This window comes from Saimiri boliviensis, chromosome 5 (genome assembly GCF_048565385.1).
Source record: "Saimiri boliviensis isolate mSaiBol1 chromosome 5, mSaiBol1.pri, whole genome shotgun sequence".
Taxonomy (NCBI): domain Eukaryota; kingdom Metazoa; phylum Chordata; class Mammalia; order Primates; family Cebidae; genus Saimiri; species Saimiri boliviensis.
The window spans coordinates 44,253,405-44,265,691 of NC_133453.1; the positions used below are offsets into that span (position 1 = coordinate 44,253,405).

At 38.6% G+C, this 12,287-nt stretch overlaps 1 protein-coding gene across 5 annotated transcripts in view; it reads right to left on the reverse strand.

Moving 5' to 3' along the window:
* CCDC150 (coiled-coil domain containing 150) overlaps nt 1–12,287 on the reverse strand; it is a 94,220-nt gene that overhangs the window by 11,237 nt on the left and 70,696 nt on the right. For 3 of the 5 annotated variants that reach the window (XM_074399326.1, XM_074399327.1, XM_074399325.1), the window contains 7 exons: nt 12,176–12,269; nt 6,930–7,056; nt 3,908–4,102; nt 3,441–3,509; nt 3,188–3,349; nt 2,383–2,469; nt 77–196 (listed from right to left, as the gene is read on the reverse strand). In XM_074399326.1, the coding sequence (XP_074255427.1) occupies nt 77–196; nt 2,383–2,469; nt 3,188–3,349; nt 3,441–3,509; nt 3,908–4,102; nt 6,930–7,056; nt 12,176–12,269 (854 nt within the window). Of the gene's footprint in view, nt 1–76; nt 197–2,382; nt 2,470–3,187; nt 3,350–3,440; nt 3,510–3,907; nt 4,103–6,929; nt 7,057–11,225; nt 11,396–12,175; nt 12,270–12,287 lie in introns of all 5 variants that reach the window. The other 2 variants (XM_074399329.1, XM_074399330.1) reach the window with 1 other exon arrangement.

Sequence of the window (12,287 nt, forward strand, 5' to 3'; positions counted from 1 at the left end):
AGCAGAACTTCAGTAATTAGAAATCTGAGAAGCAACAAGTAGAAAATTGTTTAAGACATCCATGTCTTAATCTTACCTCTTTCTGACACCTGTCTTCCCCAGAAGGCCTCTGCAACCGGTTTTTTGTCAGCTCAAGTTGTAGACCATCAAACCTGTGCTTAAACCAGCGATGAGCTTCTTCCAGGTTAGCTGTTATCTGAACATATAAATGTCACCATTGAAAGACGCAAAGAAAGTTACAAGTTTTTTTGTATATTAGTTGCAGACTTTTTACTTAGAAATTAAAAGACACAAATTCTGACTGCATGTTCTTTGCTACCTATTTGCACAACATACTTAACAACCTATACGTGAGAGTAATTTCTGAGTGAGTGGTTAAAGAATACATTGACGGTGTTGGGAAAACTGGCTAGCAATGTGCAGTAAGCAGAAACTGGACCCCTTCCTGTCACCTTACACTAAAATTAACTCCAGATGGATTAAAGATTTAAACATAAAACATAACACCATAAAAACACTAAAAGAAAACGTAGACAAAACCATCCAGGACATAGACATAGGCAAGGACTTCATGACTAAAACACCAAAAGCAATGGCAACAAAAGCCAAGATAGACAAATGGGATCTAATTAAAATTCAGAGCTCTGTGCAGCAAAAGAAACCATCATTAGACGAACTGGCAACCAACAGAAGGGGAAAAAATTTTTGCAATGTAATCTACCCATCTGACAAAGGGCTAATATTCAGAATCTATAAAGAACTAAAATAGACATACAAGAAAAAAACAACCCCATTCAAAAGTGGGCAAAGGATATGAACAGACACTTTTCAAAAGAAGACATATATGAGGCCAACAAACATAGGAGAAAATGCTCATCATCACTGGTCATTAGAGAAATGCAAATCAAAACCACAGTGAGATACCATTCCACACCAGTTAGAACAGCAATCATTAAAAAATCTGGAGACGACAGATGCTGGAGAGGACATGGAGAAAAAGGAGCACTCCTACACAGTTGGTGGAGTGTAAATTTGTTCAACCATTGTGGAAGACAGTGTGGCGATTTCTCAAGGATCTAAAAATAGAAATTCCATTTGACCCAGCAATCCCATTACTGGGTATATACCCAAAGAACCATAAATCATTTTACTGTAAAGATACATGCACACGTATGTTCATTGCAGCCCTGTGTACGATAGAAAAGACCTGGAACCAACCCAAATGCCCATCAATAATAGACTGGACAAAGAAAATGTGATACATATACACCATGGAATACAACACAGCCATAAAAAACGATGAGTTCGTGTCCTTTGTAGGGACTTGGATGAATCTGGAAGTCATCATTCTCAGCAAACTGACACAAGAACAGAAAACCAACCACCACATGTTCTCACTCATAGATGGGTGTTGAACAATGAGAACACATGGACTCAGGGAGAGGAGCATCACACACTGGGGGCAGTAGAGGGAGTAGGGGAGGGACAGCAGGGGGGGTGGGGAGGGATAACAAGGGGAGAAATGCTGGATATAGTATACACCTAAAGTAAAATAAAAAATAAAAAATAAAAAGAATGCATTGCAGACTTGCTGCTTTTCATGTATCTGTTAATGTTTCCTGGATGTGAAGTAATATAAGAGAGGACCCAGGAGAAAATTAAGAATGAAAGTACAAGATGTCTTTGAAAATGAAAAAATATATGAAAGACTCTTAAGAATGTAGTAGTTCATGGGCCAGGTGTGGTGGTTCATACCTGGAATCATAGCACTTTGGGAGGCCAAGGCTGGTGGATCACCTGAGTCCAGGAGTTCAAGACCAGCTTGGCCACTTGGTGAAACTTCATCTCTACAAAAAAATATAAAAAAATTAGCTGGGCAGGGTGGTACACCATGCACTCCAGCCTGGTGATAGAGAGAGACCTTGTCTCAAAAAAAAAAAGGATGATTTTGAAATACTCCATAAAAGGCCAATTTAAGTTTAGAATACAGAAAAAAAATACACAAATTAGTTTAACTAGGGACTACTTTACTTTTTTAGTTATTGATTGATTGAACAAAGAGCATCTCCTTTCAGTAGGGTCATGCCAAATAATAATGCATTAAAATCCACACACATGCTGGACTTCCCTTATATTTAGTAGGGAGACTCGGACTTCAGGTTTAATATTTTAGCATTGTTATCTACCATCTATCATCAAGACACAGACTCCTAATCTTAATCACTCTTTACAATAGAGGCTACACTTAGGAAGTTACTGGTTCTTGCCTATTGCATTCCTGACAACTATGTTAATGAAGGATTTCACATTGACTTGGGTTGTTTCAGGGTTGCTGTGTTGAAGAAAACTTGTCTAAGTCTGGCTTGTCTGGGTCTGGCTCACCTGTTCTGATTCCACACTGGCTTCTTTCAGTTTATTCTCTGTTGCCTCTTTACATTTCTTCAGGTGTCTGACAGTTTCTTCTAATTTCTGAAAATGTGATACAAAGATTTTTATAAACTTCCAATGTGCCATCAGGAACCAAATGCTTCACTATTATAATAAAGGGGCAACCAAAGATGAAAGTAGGATGGAGTGCCTTCTAATTTCAGGTGCTGCCAACATATGAGATGAAAACTGATTTTCAGTTTAGCCTATAGTCTACATATGTGGATATGATTACACATTTTGATTTTTCAGTTATGAGGAAAGCATTTAATCTCTTTTCAGAACCGGGAAGATACTTCTCATGACAAATCCTATTGAAAGGCAAGAGCTCAGAGATCTCTTGAGGTCCCTTTTCAGTGATATGTTACGGTTTTTATTCATTTAGGAATACCTAAGAGTCCTGTTAACAGCAAAAGGTGTATCTGTGCTAGGAGAAGAAATGAGGTGTATAAAGCTCCTGAAAGGCCATGAAATTCGGAGTAAAAAGTCTTACTTAGGTAACTGATACTTTGCATATGTAAGCTCTAGGTGTTCTTTAAAATTGACATTACTTTTATTACTGAAAATGGAGAACATTTGCCACATTCAAACTACAGCCTTCTTCCTCCATACTATTATCCTAAGGACTTAGCTAAGATAAACAATTTGTAAATGTGTGTTGTCTTCTGTAGACTCTGGAAAGTCTAGGTCCAATACCGCTGGGCTTTGGCACATGCCATTTGCTGATCATCCTTAAGATAAATCTTGGGAAACCTTTTACCTGGCACCGATTCTCTAGCTCCTGCCTTATTTTCCGCTCTGCTTCTAGGTGCTGCTCTTGTTGTTTATTCCGTACTGAGGCATCATATTGGCTCTTGGCCAACATCTGCATCTCTTTCTGCAGGTTAGTCATTTCACACACGAATCTCTGGATACTCAAAGACTGGAAGCACACAAAGATGGAGACATTTGGTGAACACCCTCCAAGTTTGATTTTGCATCACAGGTAAACAGAGTATATGAAAATCATCTACCTGTTCAAAGTTTTTTTTCTGATATTGATCCTTAATTAGCTCCATTTGCTTCAATTCTGTTTCTATTTGCTAAAAGTAAACGGAAAATAACATAAAAATGTGATCAGTGGAAAAAATGGCTTGCTCTTTTTGCCTATGGGATGACAGACAGGATCCAATATGAGATCCAAAGTTACCAGTTCCTGCTGAGCTTTCTTTCCCATCTGGCCCACTGATCCTGAAAGGGTGAAGTCCAATACAATCAACACGGAAGGGACAGATGGGGAGCCAGAATGTGACACTGGCAGCAAATGAGAAATCAAACATTTACACTGTCTCCACTGAAAAAGAGTCTCCCCAAAGGCAACTGGCTGGCCCGGAGAATACATGGGGCAGGTAGGGTTCTAAAACCTGTTTTCCCCAGACACCACTGACTGCCCACATCCTCATAGGGTACCCAGGAAGTGAGAAGAGGTTTCTCGTATAACCTTCATCCTTTCTATATTCTGAGCATTATTCGCCTTAGCTGACAAGTGGAGCTTAATTTGGGCCTTCTGATTCTTTATTTTCTCCTTGTTACTTTCTAGCATTTTTTCTAGTTCTGCAAGTTTCTGTCGCAGCTCTCGGTTGGTCCGGGACACTTCCACTGATCTGAAGTTAGCTTCATCAAGGGCCTTCTTCAGCTTAAAACACAAAGGAAAAAATTGAAACATTTTTACTTTCCATTAAGAGAGGCTTACTTAGTTTTGTCCTCATATTTTGTTGTCTTTGGATCTTTCTTTTTAAAAGGAGCATTAGTAAGGCAATAATGTCTGATTAAGCAGATTTATGGAGCAACAGACCATGTGGTTTTCACAATTTTTATCACCAAAGAACAAAATCTTTCTTGGAATAGATAAAGAATGTAAATGTATATTCAGTATTTGCATTTTAAGAGCCTGGCTTTGGAGTCAGATTTCAGTCCAAATATCAGCTTCACCACTTACTAGCTCAGTGTTTTGAGGCAATTAACTATCTTAAGCCTCAGGTTCATCATCTGAACAGTGTGTGTATAGCCTAACTCATAGGATACAAATAACAAATAAGATCATAAAGAGAAAGAAGTAGAGTCTGGCACACAATAATTACTCTGATTATCATGCTATAAGCTTTTCTCTGTCATTTGTAACCTCAGTCTGAAGAAATGAAAATGAATTATATGGCAGTTTCTATAAATATCTGTCAGCTATTGACCGTCATGGCACACATTTTTCTAATCTTGTTTTTTGTTCTTAAGAATTTTAATTTCTCTCGTGAAAAAAACTGCACAGTTACTTAATTTTACAGAGTTCCGTCCTTCTAATATGCCATTAGAGCAGTGCCACTTGAAAACTTTAGGAGCAAGAGGTAGTTGAGAAGGGAGAAAATGGGAAGGTGGTATTCTCTATGCTGGCAGCATTTAAAACAGCAGAGTGAAGTCAAGGGTGTCTGTACCTTTTCTCTCCATACTAGTTCCTTCTTTTAGATCCTAACTTTACACTACACTCTTTTATTACTACCCAACTAACTTTCTGTTAGACAGTCCACTGTTACCTCAATCACGGCCTTTCTAAAACTGGATAAGCCCTAACAAATATCATTTACTTTGTACTGATTAAGTTCAGGCACTGTGATAATTACTTTACAAATGCTTTCCCATTTAATTCTCAAAACAAACTTGGAAAGTAGTTGTGATGGTTTACATGTTATGATTGAGGAAACAAACTCAGAAATTAAGTCACTTATTCAGACAATAAATTAATACACAGTAAGACGGAGAGCTGGGACTCAGGCAGCACTCCGTGAGCCTACTGGTGCTGCCGACTTCTCACTGCTGTCACACTTTCACTGTTCTTCACTGTCACTGATCCTTCTTCAAAGGATTTCAGTTTTGTAATTATTCTCAACTAAAGGTACATTTCTACAGTTAGTACATCTTTATGTTCCCTAATTCTTGTATAAAAAGCAGAATTTGCTTTTTATAACATTTATATTTATATAGTGCTTTGCAATTCACGAAATTGTTTTACATACCATTATTTGAGTTTGATTTTGTGAATAGTTTCCATCAATTGCAACTACTAAATGTAACAAATTTGGTGAAACACAGACCATCCATGCCAACCAAGGAATTACTTTAATACCTCCGTCTCCATGATGTAACATTTAATGTCTGTTTGATGATTTTTCTTTTTTTGAGATGAGTCTCACTCTTGTTGCCCGAGCTGGAGTGCAGTGGTGCGATCTCAGCTCCCTGCAACCTCCTTCTCCCGGGTTCAAGTGATTCTCATGCCTCAGCCTCCTCTGAGTAGCTGGAATTACAGCCACCTACCACCGTGCCTGGCTAATATTTTGTATTTTTAGTAGAGATGGAGTTTCACCATGTTGGCCAGGCTTGTCTCAAACTTCTGACCTCAGGTGATCCACCTGCCTTGGCCTCCCAAAGTGCTGGGATTACAGGGGTGAGTTGCCTTGCCCGGCCTGTTTGATTTTCCTATTGGCTTTTCTCTATTTTTCAACTGAACTACTTTGCTTGGCCCTAATCATCTAATATTCAAATTAACTGTTATCGTTTTCTTGAGCCTCCATACCTCCAGTTTCTCTTTATTCTTCTCTACTGTCTTCTGCTGTTACATTAACCTTCCTAAACTCATGCTTCTATCTTGCCACCTCCTGCTCACTCTTAAGTAGTACTCGCTCTCTGCTTAAGAGTTCACATCCAACATTTCCATAACTAAGGCCATCCATCAGGTGGTTCCATGTAAGTTAACACTCCTTCTCTAACATTTTTCCAAAGTCTCTGCTCTCATCAAGAAAGGCTACTTTTCATCTGCTAACATGTCCTGTTCATTTTTGTAAGTAGGCTTGGCCTGTGCTGTTTTGTAAGGTGTCCAGCCCTGTCATCTCTGCTAGTCTCAATCCTGTACTCTCATTAAGCTTTCCTTCTTCTATCAACCAAATGGCCTAAAATAAACTTTCTCTTACTTTGAATTCCTTCAAAATTGCACACAGCCTCTAGCTACCCAAGAAAGTTCTCTGATGTTTTCCCTATTTGTCTCATGTCCAGAGTGGAGATCACAAACAAGGGTCATTTGGCACACACAAGGGCATGGACTATATCTTCTACTGTTTTCCCTGTCTCTCTCAGGAAATGGTAGATGCAGAATAGATGTCAGTTAAGTGAACTGAGAAGCGAGATGATTTCATTTCTGTCTATCACATGGCAGTCTCCTTATTCCTCTATCCCTCTTGGTTATCACTCTGATGGAAAATCTCCCATCAAGGTACTCCTTTGTTGGGCAGAGAATTATCTGTAAGAAATTTTTTTCTTGTATGTTGCTTTACAGAGAGGTCTCAATTGCAACTGGCTTGCTGGTCAAAAGGGGATGAGAAGAGTCAAAGAACAACTGCAGCCATTCTCTGAAATGTTGGAGCTGCTTATCCTCCTAAGAGGCATTCACCAAGAGAGAAACTTTTCTCATGACTCTATACCTCAGCCACTTCCCGTTGTGCCACTTTCTTTGCAGTTTCTCTCTCGGTTTGAAACTGCTTTCTTAGAGCTTCTAAGTGTTCAGCATGCAATTCTGCTTCCACTTTGGACTCTTCAGTCATCCGTTCTCTGTTTTGAAGAAAAGAAGTAAGAAGTCACCTTTAGAAATCACTTTAAGAGGTAAGAAAGTTTTGGAGGGGAGTGTCCAACTCTAAAAGGTGTGTGATTTATAAACAAGCAGTCTATCAGTAGCCTGGTGAACCTCACTAATTTGGAGCTCATTAACAGAAGAAAAAAAGAAGTGAATTTACCTGTAATATTAAAAAACATTAATTCTACATAAAGAGATCCAATCAAACGAGTAAAAAACTCACATCAAAGAAAAATATTAGAAGCAGAAATACTTTGAGATATTTGTTTTTGTCTTTTCTCTTGCCTTTGTCTTTTCAAACAAAACCATTATTTGCACAGCAATGTGTTTTGATTTTCTTAATAACTTTCTAAATTGCCTTTAAATTTATTCTGTTTATTATAGTAAAGCGATTAAGACTATGGGTTTTGGAGTCAGCCTGCTGCTGCCGCCTGTATTATAATCAGCTCTAGTAAGATGATATCTTTTTGCTGGCAGCTATTTACCATTTAAATATTAACTTCTAATAATATTGTTCCTTATCTTTAAACTGAGAGCTTTAAATTAGATCAGCATTCCTAACTTGAACTCCTTGTTCAAGACCCATAATTAATCTTCTGAGAATGTGGGAATTCCCTGAAATAATATGCAAAATGTGTATGCGTGTGTGAGGGGGTATAGCTTAGTCCATAGCTTCTGACTTTTAAAAGGATAAATGACTCCAAAAAGGACTAAATGTACTTAAACAATTACTAGGCTTCTTCCAGCTTTAACATTCTCTGATCTAGCTGATAATGACTTACTCTATGATTACTCTTGAGTTACTGATTTCTCAAAGGGTAAGAGGAGCCTGCCCTGACAAGAAATCATCTTCATTTTCCCTCTCTCTCCTGATCATCTCTTGCCCTTATTTGGATAATATATACATCTTCTCCATGTGTCTCTAAAAGCACATCTACTAAAGGATTCAGTCTGTCCACTTGGCAGCATTCAGTGGGCTTGTTCTTGCAGACTTGCAGGTAATAACTGCAACTGTCCCTCCAATCCCCCAGGCAGGAATGTATCAATAAACTTTGGTACATAACATCTATAAAGTTGCTGAAGCCTGTCCTCAAGGCACAGCATAAAGGGATGGAAGATCCTGAAGGCACTAGGGATAATGATGGTTCTTTCTTACATTCCCACACTCCTCCCCGTGCCCATGTCAATCTGGAAAATGAGCAAAAAATTCATAGAGCTATAGAAAGAGAACAAAACCATCATTTGTACAGTACTGTATTTTGATTTTCTTATAACTTTCTAAATTGCCTTTAAATTTATTGTGCTTATTATATCAAAATGATTATGACTCTAAGTTTTGCAGTCAGCCTGCTGCTGCCTGGATCCTAATCCCAGCTCTAGTAAGATGATGTCTGGCCTTGAGTATGGTACACCTACTTCCCCTGCTTGTTTCCTTATCTTCAAAATGGGAATAACTACACTAACCACCATCACAGGGTAATCGTTTGTACCAAAGGAAATAATGCGTGTGAAGTCCTTAGCATATTACCCGACATATCATGATCATGTAACAAATATTAGGTATTATCATCATCATCATCTAGCTCTAAAGTTAAATTTTTTATTAACTTGAATTTTTAATTTAAAAATTTCTCTCAAGTCTCTAGCTCTGCCCTAAGCCCCTACACAGCACTTCAACTCTTACGTTCTTCTTCTTTTTACTGTGGTAAGAACATTTAACCTGAGATCTACCCTCTTAACAAGTTTTAAGCAAACAAATAGTGTTGTTCACTATAGCTTAGCCCTGTGTTACACAGCAGATCTCTAGAATGTATTCACCTTGCTCTTTTTTCTTCGAAGGAAAATCGCAGCCCTCTACCAATCAGCCTCAACAGTCTTCTGAAGACTCACCCAGCTTCTGCTTCCCTCTAAACCCAAAGGAAGAAATATCCAACCTCATCTCTGAAGATAACCCTTCTGCTTATCCTCTCTCTTGTTCTCCAGTTCAATTGAGTTCTTTCCCATACTCTTTAATAATGGTCCAGTTCCTCTCATTCTAAAAACAGGACAGCAGCAGAATAACTTTTCTTTATGTTATGCTCTTGAGCTGCTATACAATCTTCTTTATCTTCACCATTGTCCTCCCTGACTGCCTTCCCTCATCTATTACTTAATCTTTGTTATCTTCAACATCTACAGAAACTGGCCATCTGGAGGATGAGCGGTAGATATCTGTTGCAAAACCCAGTGGCTTCCTCTGTGGTCTCTGACTCTGCAGCATCTGACTCACTTTTTGTTTGCCTTTGGTGATATTATATTCTCCCAATTCCTTCCTTATCTCCACTAAACGCTCCTTTTCTGGATCCTTCTGTGGCCTCTGTTCCCCTTCTACCTGAAATGCAGCACAACTCCAAGTTCTGGCCTTGGTTCTCTCTCTATACTTTGCCCGTGGCAGTCTAACCCATTCCAAGGCTTTATCTTTTATCTCTTTTTTTTTTTTGAGATGGAGTCTTGCTCTGGTGCCAGGTTGGGGGTTTCGCCATGTTGGCCAGGATGTTCTCGATCTCCTGGCCTTGTGATCCGCTCACCTCAGCCTCCCAAAGTGCTGAGATTACAGGCGTGACCCGTCATGCCTGGACTTTAGCTTTTATCTTTATAGAGATGAATTCCAACTAGCAGCCTCTTAGAACTAAGCCTACATTTCTAAATCTATTAAATAATCACCTGAAACTCAACAAGTTCTCCAAAACCTGCTCTGTCTTCCTAAGCTTGTGCACTGATAAGCACAGTTCTGCATATGATTTTAGGAGGTTCACAGATCTCAAGCAGCATGATTTACCTATGATGAAAATACAAACTATTATCATAAGTAGTGACATAAAGGTAAATTCTGAAGCAAATGCTGCAAGGAGACTCTAACTCTCAACTCATGCTTTTACTGTGAATTCCTAACCATTTTTTTTTTCTTTTTGGTTTTGTTTGTTATAAGCAGTAGTAGTAGGAATTACATTTTATAGTTACCTAAATAATTTTCAGGCTTTTGAAACAATTACTAACCATCTAAATCATAATTACCTAAACTGACACTGAAGAGTTTTAAATGATGCTGCCAACCATTACATAAACACAATAAGGCACAATCATAAGGCAGTAACATTTCAGCTGAATATAAAATTTGCAGAGATCATGTATCTGGAAAATCCTGTCTTTGTTTCAGCTTATACCTCTTTCCTCTATCAACATGCTCACTAAATGAAAAGAATAAATATCTACGCCAGGAACAGCAGCTCATGCCTGTAATCCCAGCATTTTGGGAGGCCAAGGCAGGTAGATTTTGAGCCCAAGGGTTTGAGACAGCCTGGGCAACATGGAGAAACCCTATCTCTAAAAAAAAATACAAAAAAATTAGCCAGGTGTGGTGGTACATGCCTATAGTTCTAGCTACTGAGGAGGCTCAGGTGGGAGAACTACTTGAGCCCAGGAGGTAGAAGCTGCAGTGAGCCATGATCACACCACTGCACTCCAGCCTGGGCAACAGAGTGAGACCCCGTCTCAAGTAAATACATAAATAAAATTACGTAAAGGAATAAAGATCTATGTGCACACTGTATTTCCATTAAGTATAAATTTTCACGCAATGCTAATAATATGTAAATAATATCTACCTCTGTATAATCTAGGGTAAAACTTCAGTCATTTGATCTGAACTGGATAGGTCTCATCTAACTAATCTCGGGTCAAAACTGAAAACATTTAATGGCTTAACTTCTGCTTAGATTGAGTCATTGCACCCAGGCTGATGTTTTTATCTTGTCTAAATCATGCTTTTAAACAACATATAAGCTGTTAATAGAAAAGCCTTGGTAGAAACATGTGAATGTCTCTTCTAATCAATATTCTTTAAGTTTTGGTTTAACCTTCATGTAAAACAGCAGCTTGATAGTGGATGAAGGAAAAGCTGAGAAGAAAGTCAAATGAGCATGCTCTAGCCAGCTATTATCTGCTGGTGCTCACCTATGCCTGGTCCTTGGCATGGCTCTGCTGGGAGTACTAGTTCAAAGTAGGAGAAAAGGGTTTGACTGATTTATGTGAATGAGCCATTTATGTGAATGTGACTTACTCCTCCAGAGGCACTTCCCTAATTTTACTGTGACTATACTGCTCTTACTTGAAGGTTTCCAAATTCTGTCGCTCAAGTTCTTTGCTTTCTAATTGCTCTTGCATATGATCTAGCTTTGTTTGCAGATGATTATTTGTCTGGAGAGCTTGTTCCAGACTCATAGCCAGTTTCCTGTTGTCCTCTCTAGCTACATCTAGAGCTTTTTGTAGAGATTCAATCTGAAAGAGAGAAGAATGTTTTCAATTCCACTGTAACAAAGAGATGCAAGAAGTTCCTAACACTGTGTAATCACTCCTCACATTCTAACATCAAGTGCTACTGAAACAATTAGATGGAACCAGAAGCAAAGATTCCAGGTGCCTGGAACATGTATGTGAGAACTTATTACAGACATTGCTTAGGAAACACTTAGAAGCCAACGGGAAATGTATGCTCCATTAGTCAACAGAGAGCTTTGGTAAAGAGATCCATCTTAATTTATCCTAATTTTTAAAATTTTAAACTAAATTCCCCTTCCTGATCCTATGACCTTCTGGTCTCACTCCCTAGAGGAAAAAAAAAAGACCTGTCAACTGTTCCTTACAGATTCCTACAGAAAAAAACCTTAATATCCATGCGTATTTTATATGTGCATACAGATACATATACAGGTATGTACACATGCCCATGAGCATGTGTGTGTAGGTGACTCCTTATTAATAGTGGGATCACTCTAGCTGCTTCTGACAGATTATAAGTTATTTTCTAAGCCTATGAACTTCTGAAGTCATCTGTGAATTAATAAAAATGCAGACCATCTAAGACAAAGAGATTAGTCATTATTGTGGTACTAGTTTGCCAATAAGTGACTCATTGTAAGACAGGTCAATTTCCCATCTGTAGGTATGTCATTGTCCAAAATTCATACTTGACTGAAAAAAAGCATTTTCTCAAAAACTGTAATATCCCAATAAAACCAAAAGTATCAATGTTATCATTTTTTAAAGCCTGGCCCTGACCTCACTGTTGTGCTGGTCCTCCATGACAAGCATCCTGGCCTGCCACTGGTCCACTTCAGCTTCCAGCTTCTGCACCCTCTGATGATTGAGATCCCTAAAAACAGAAAACACA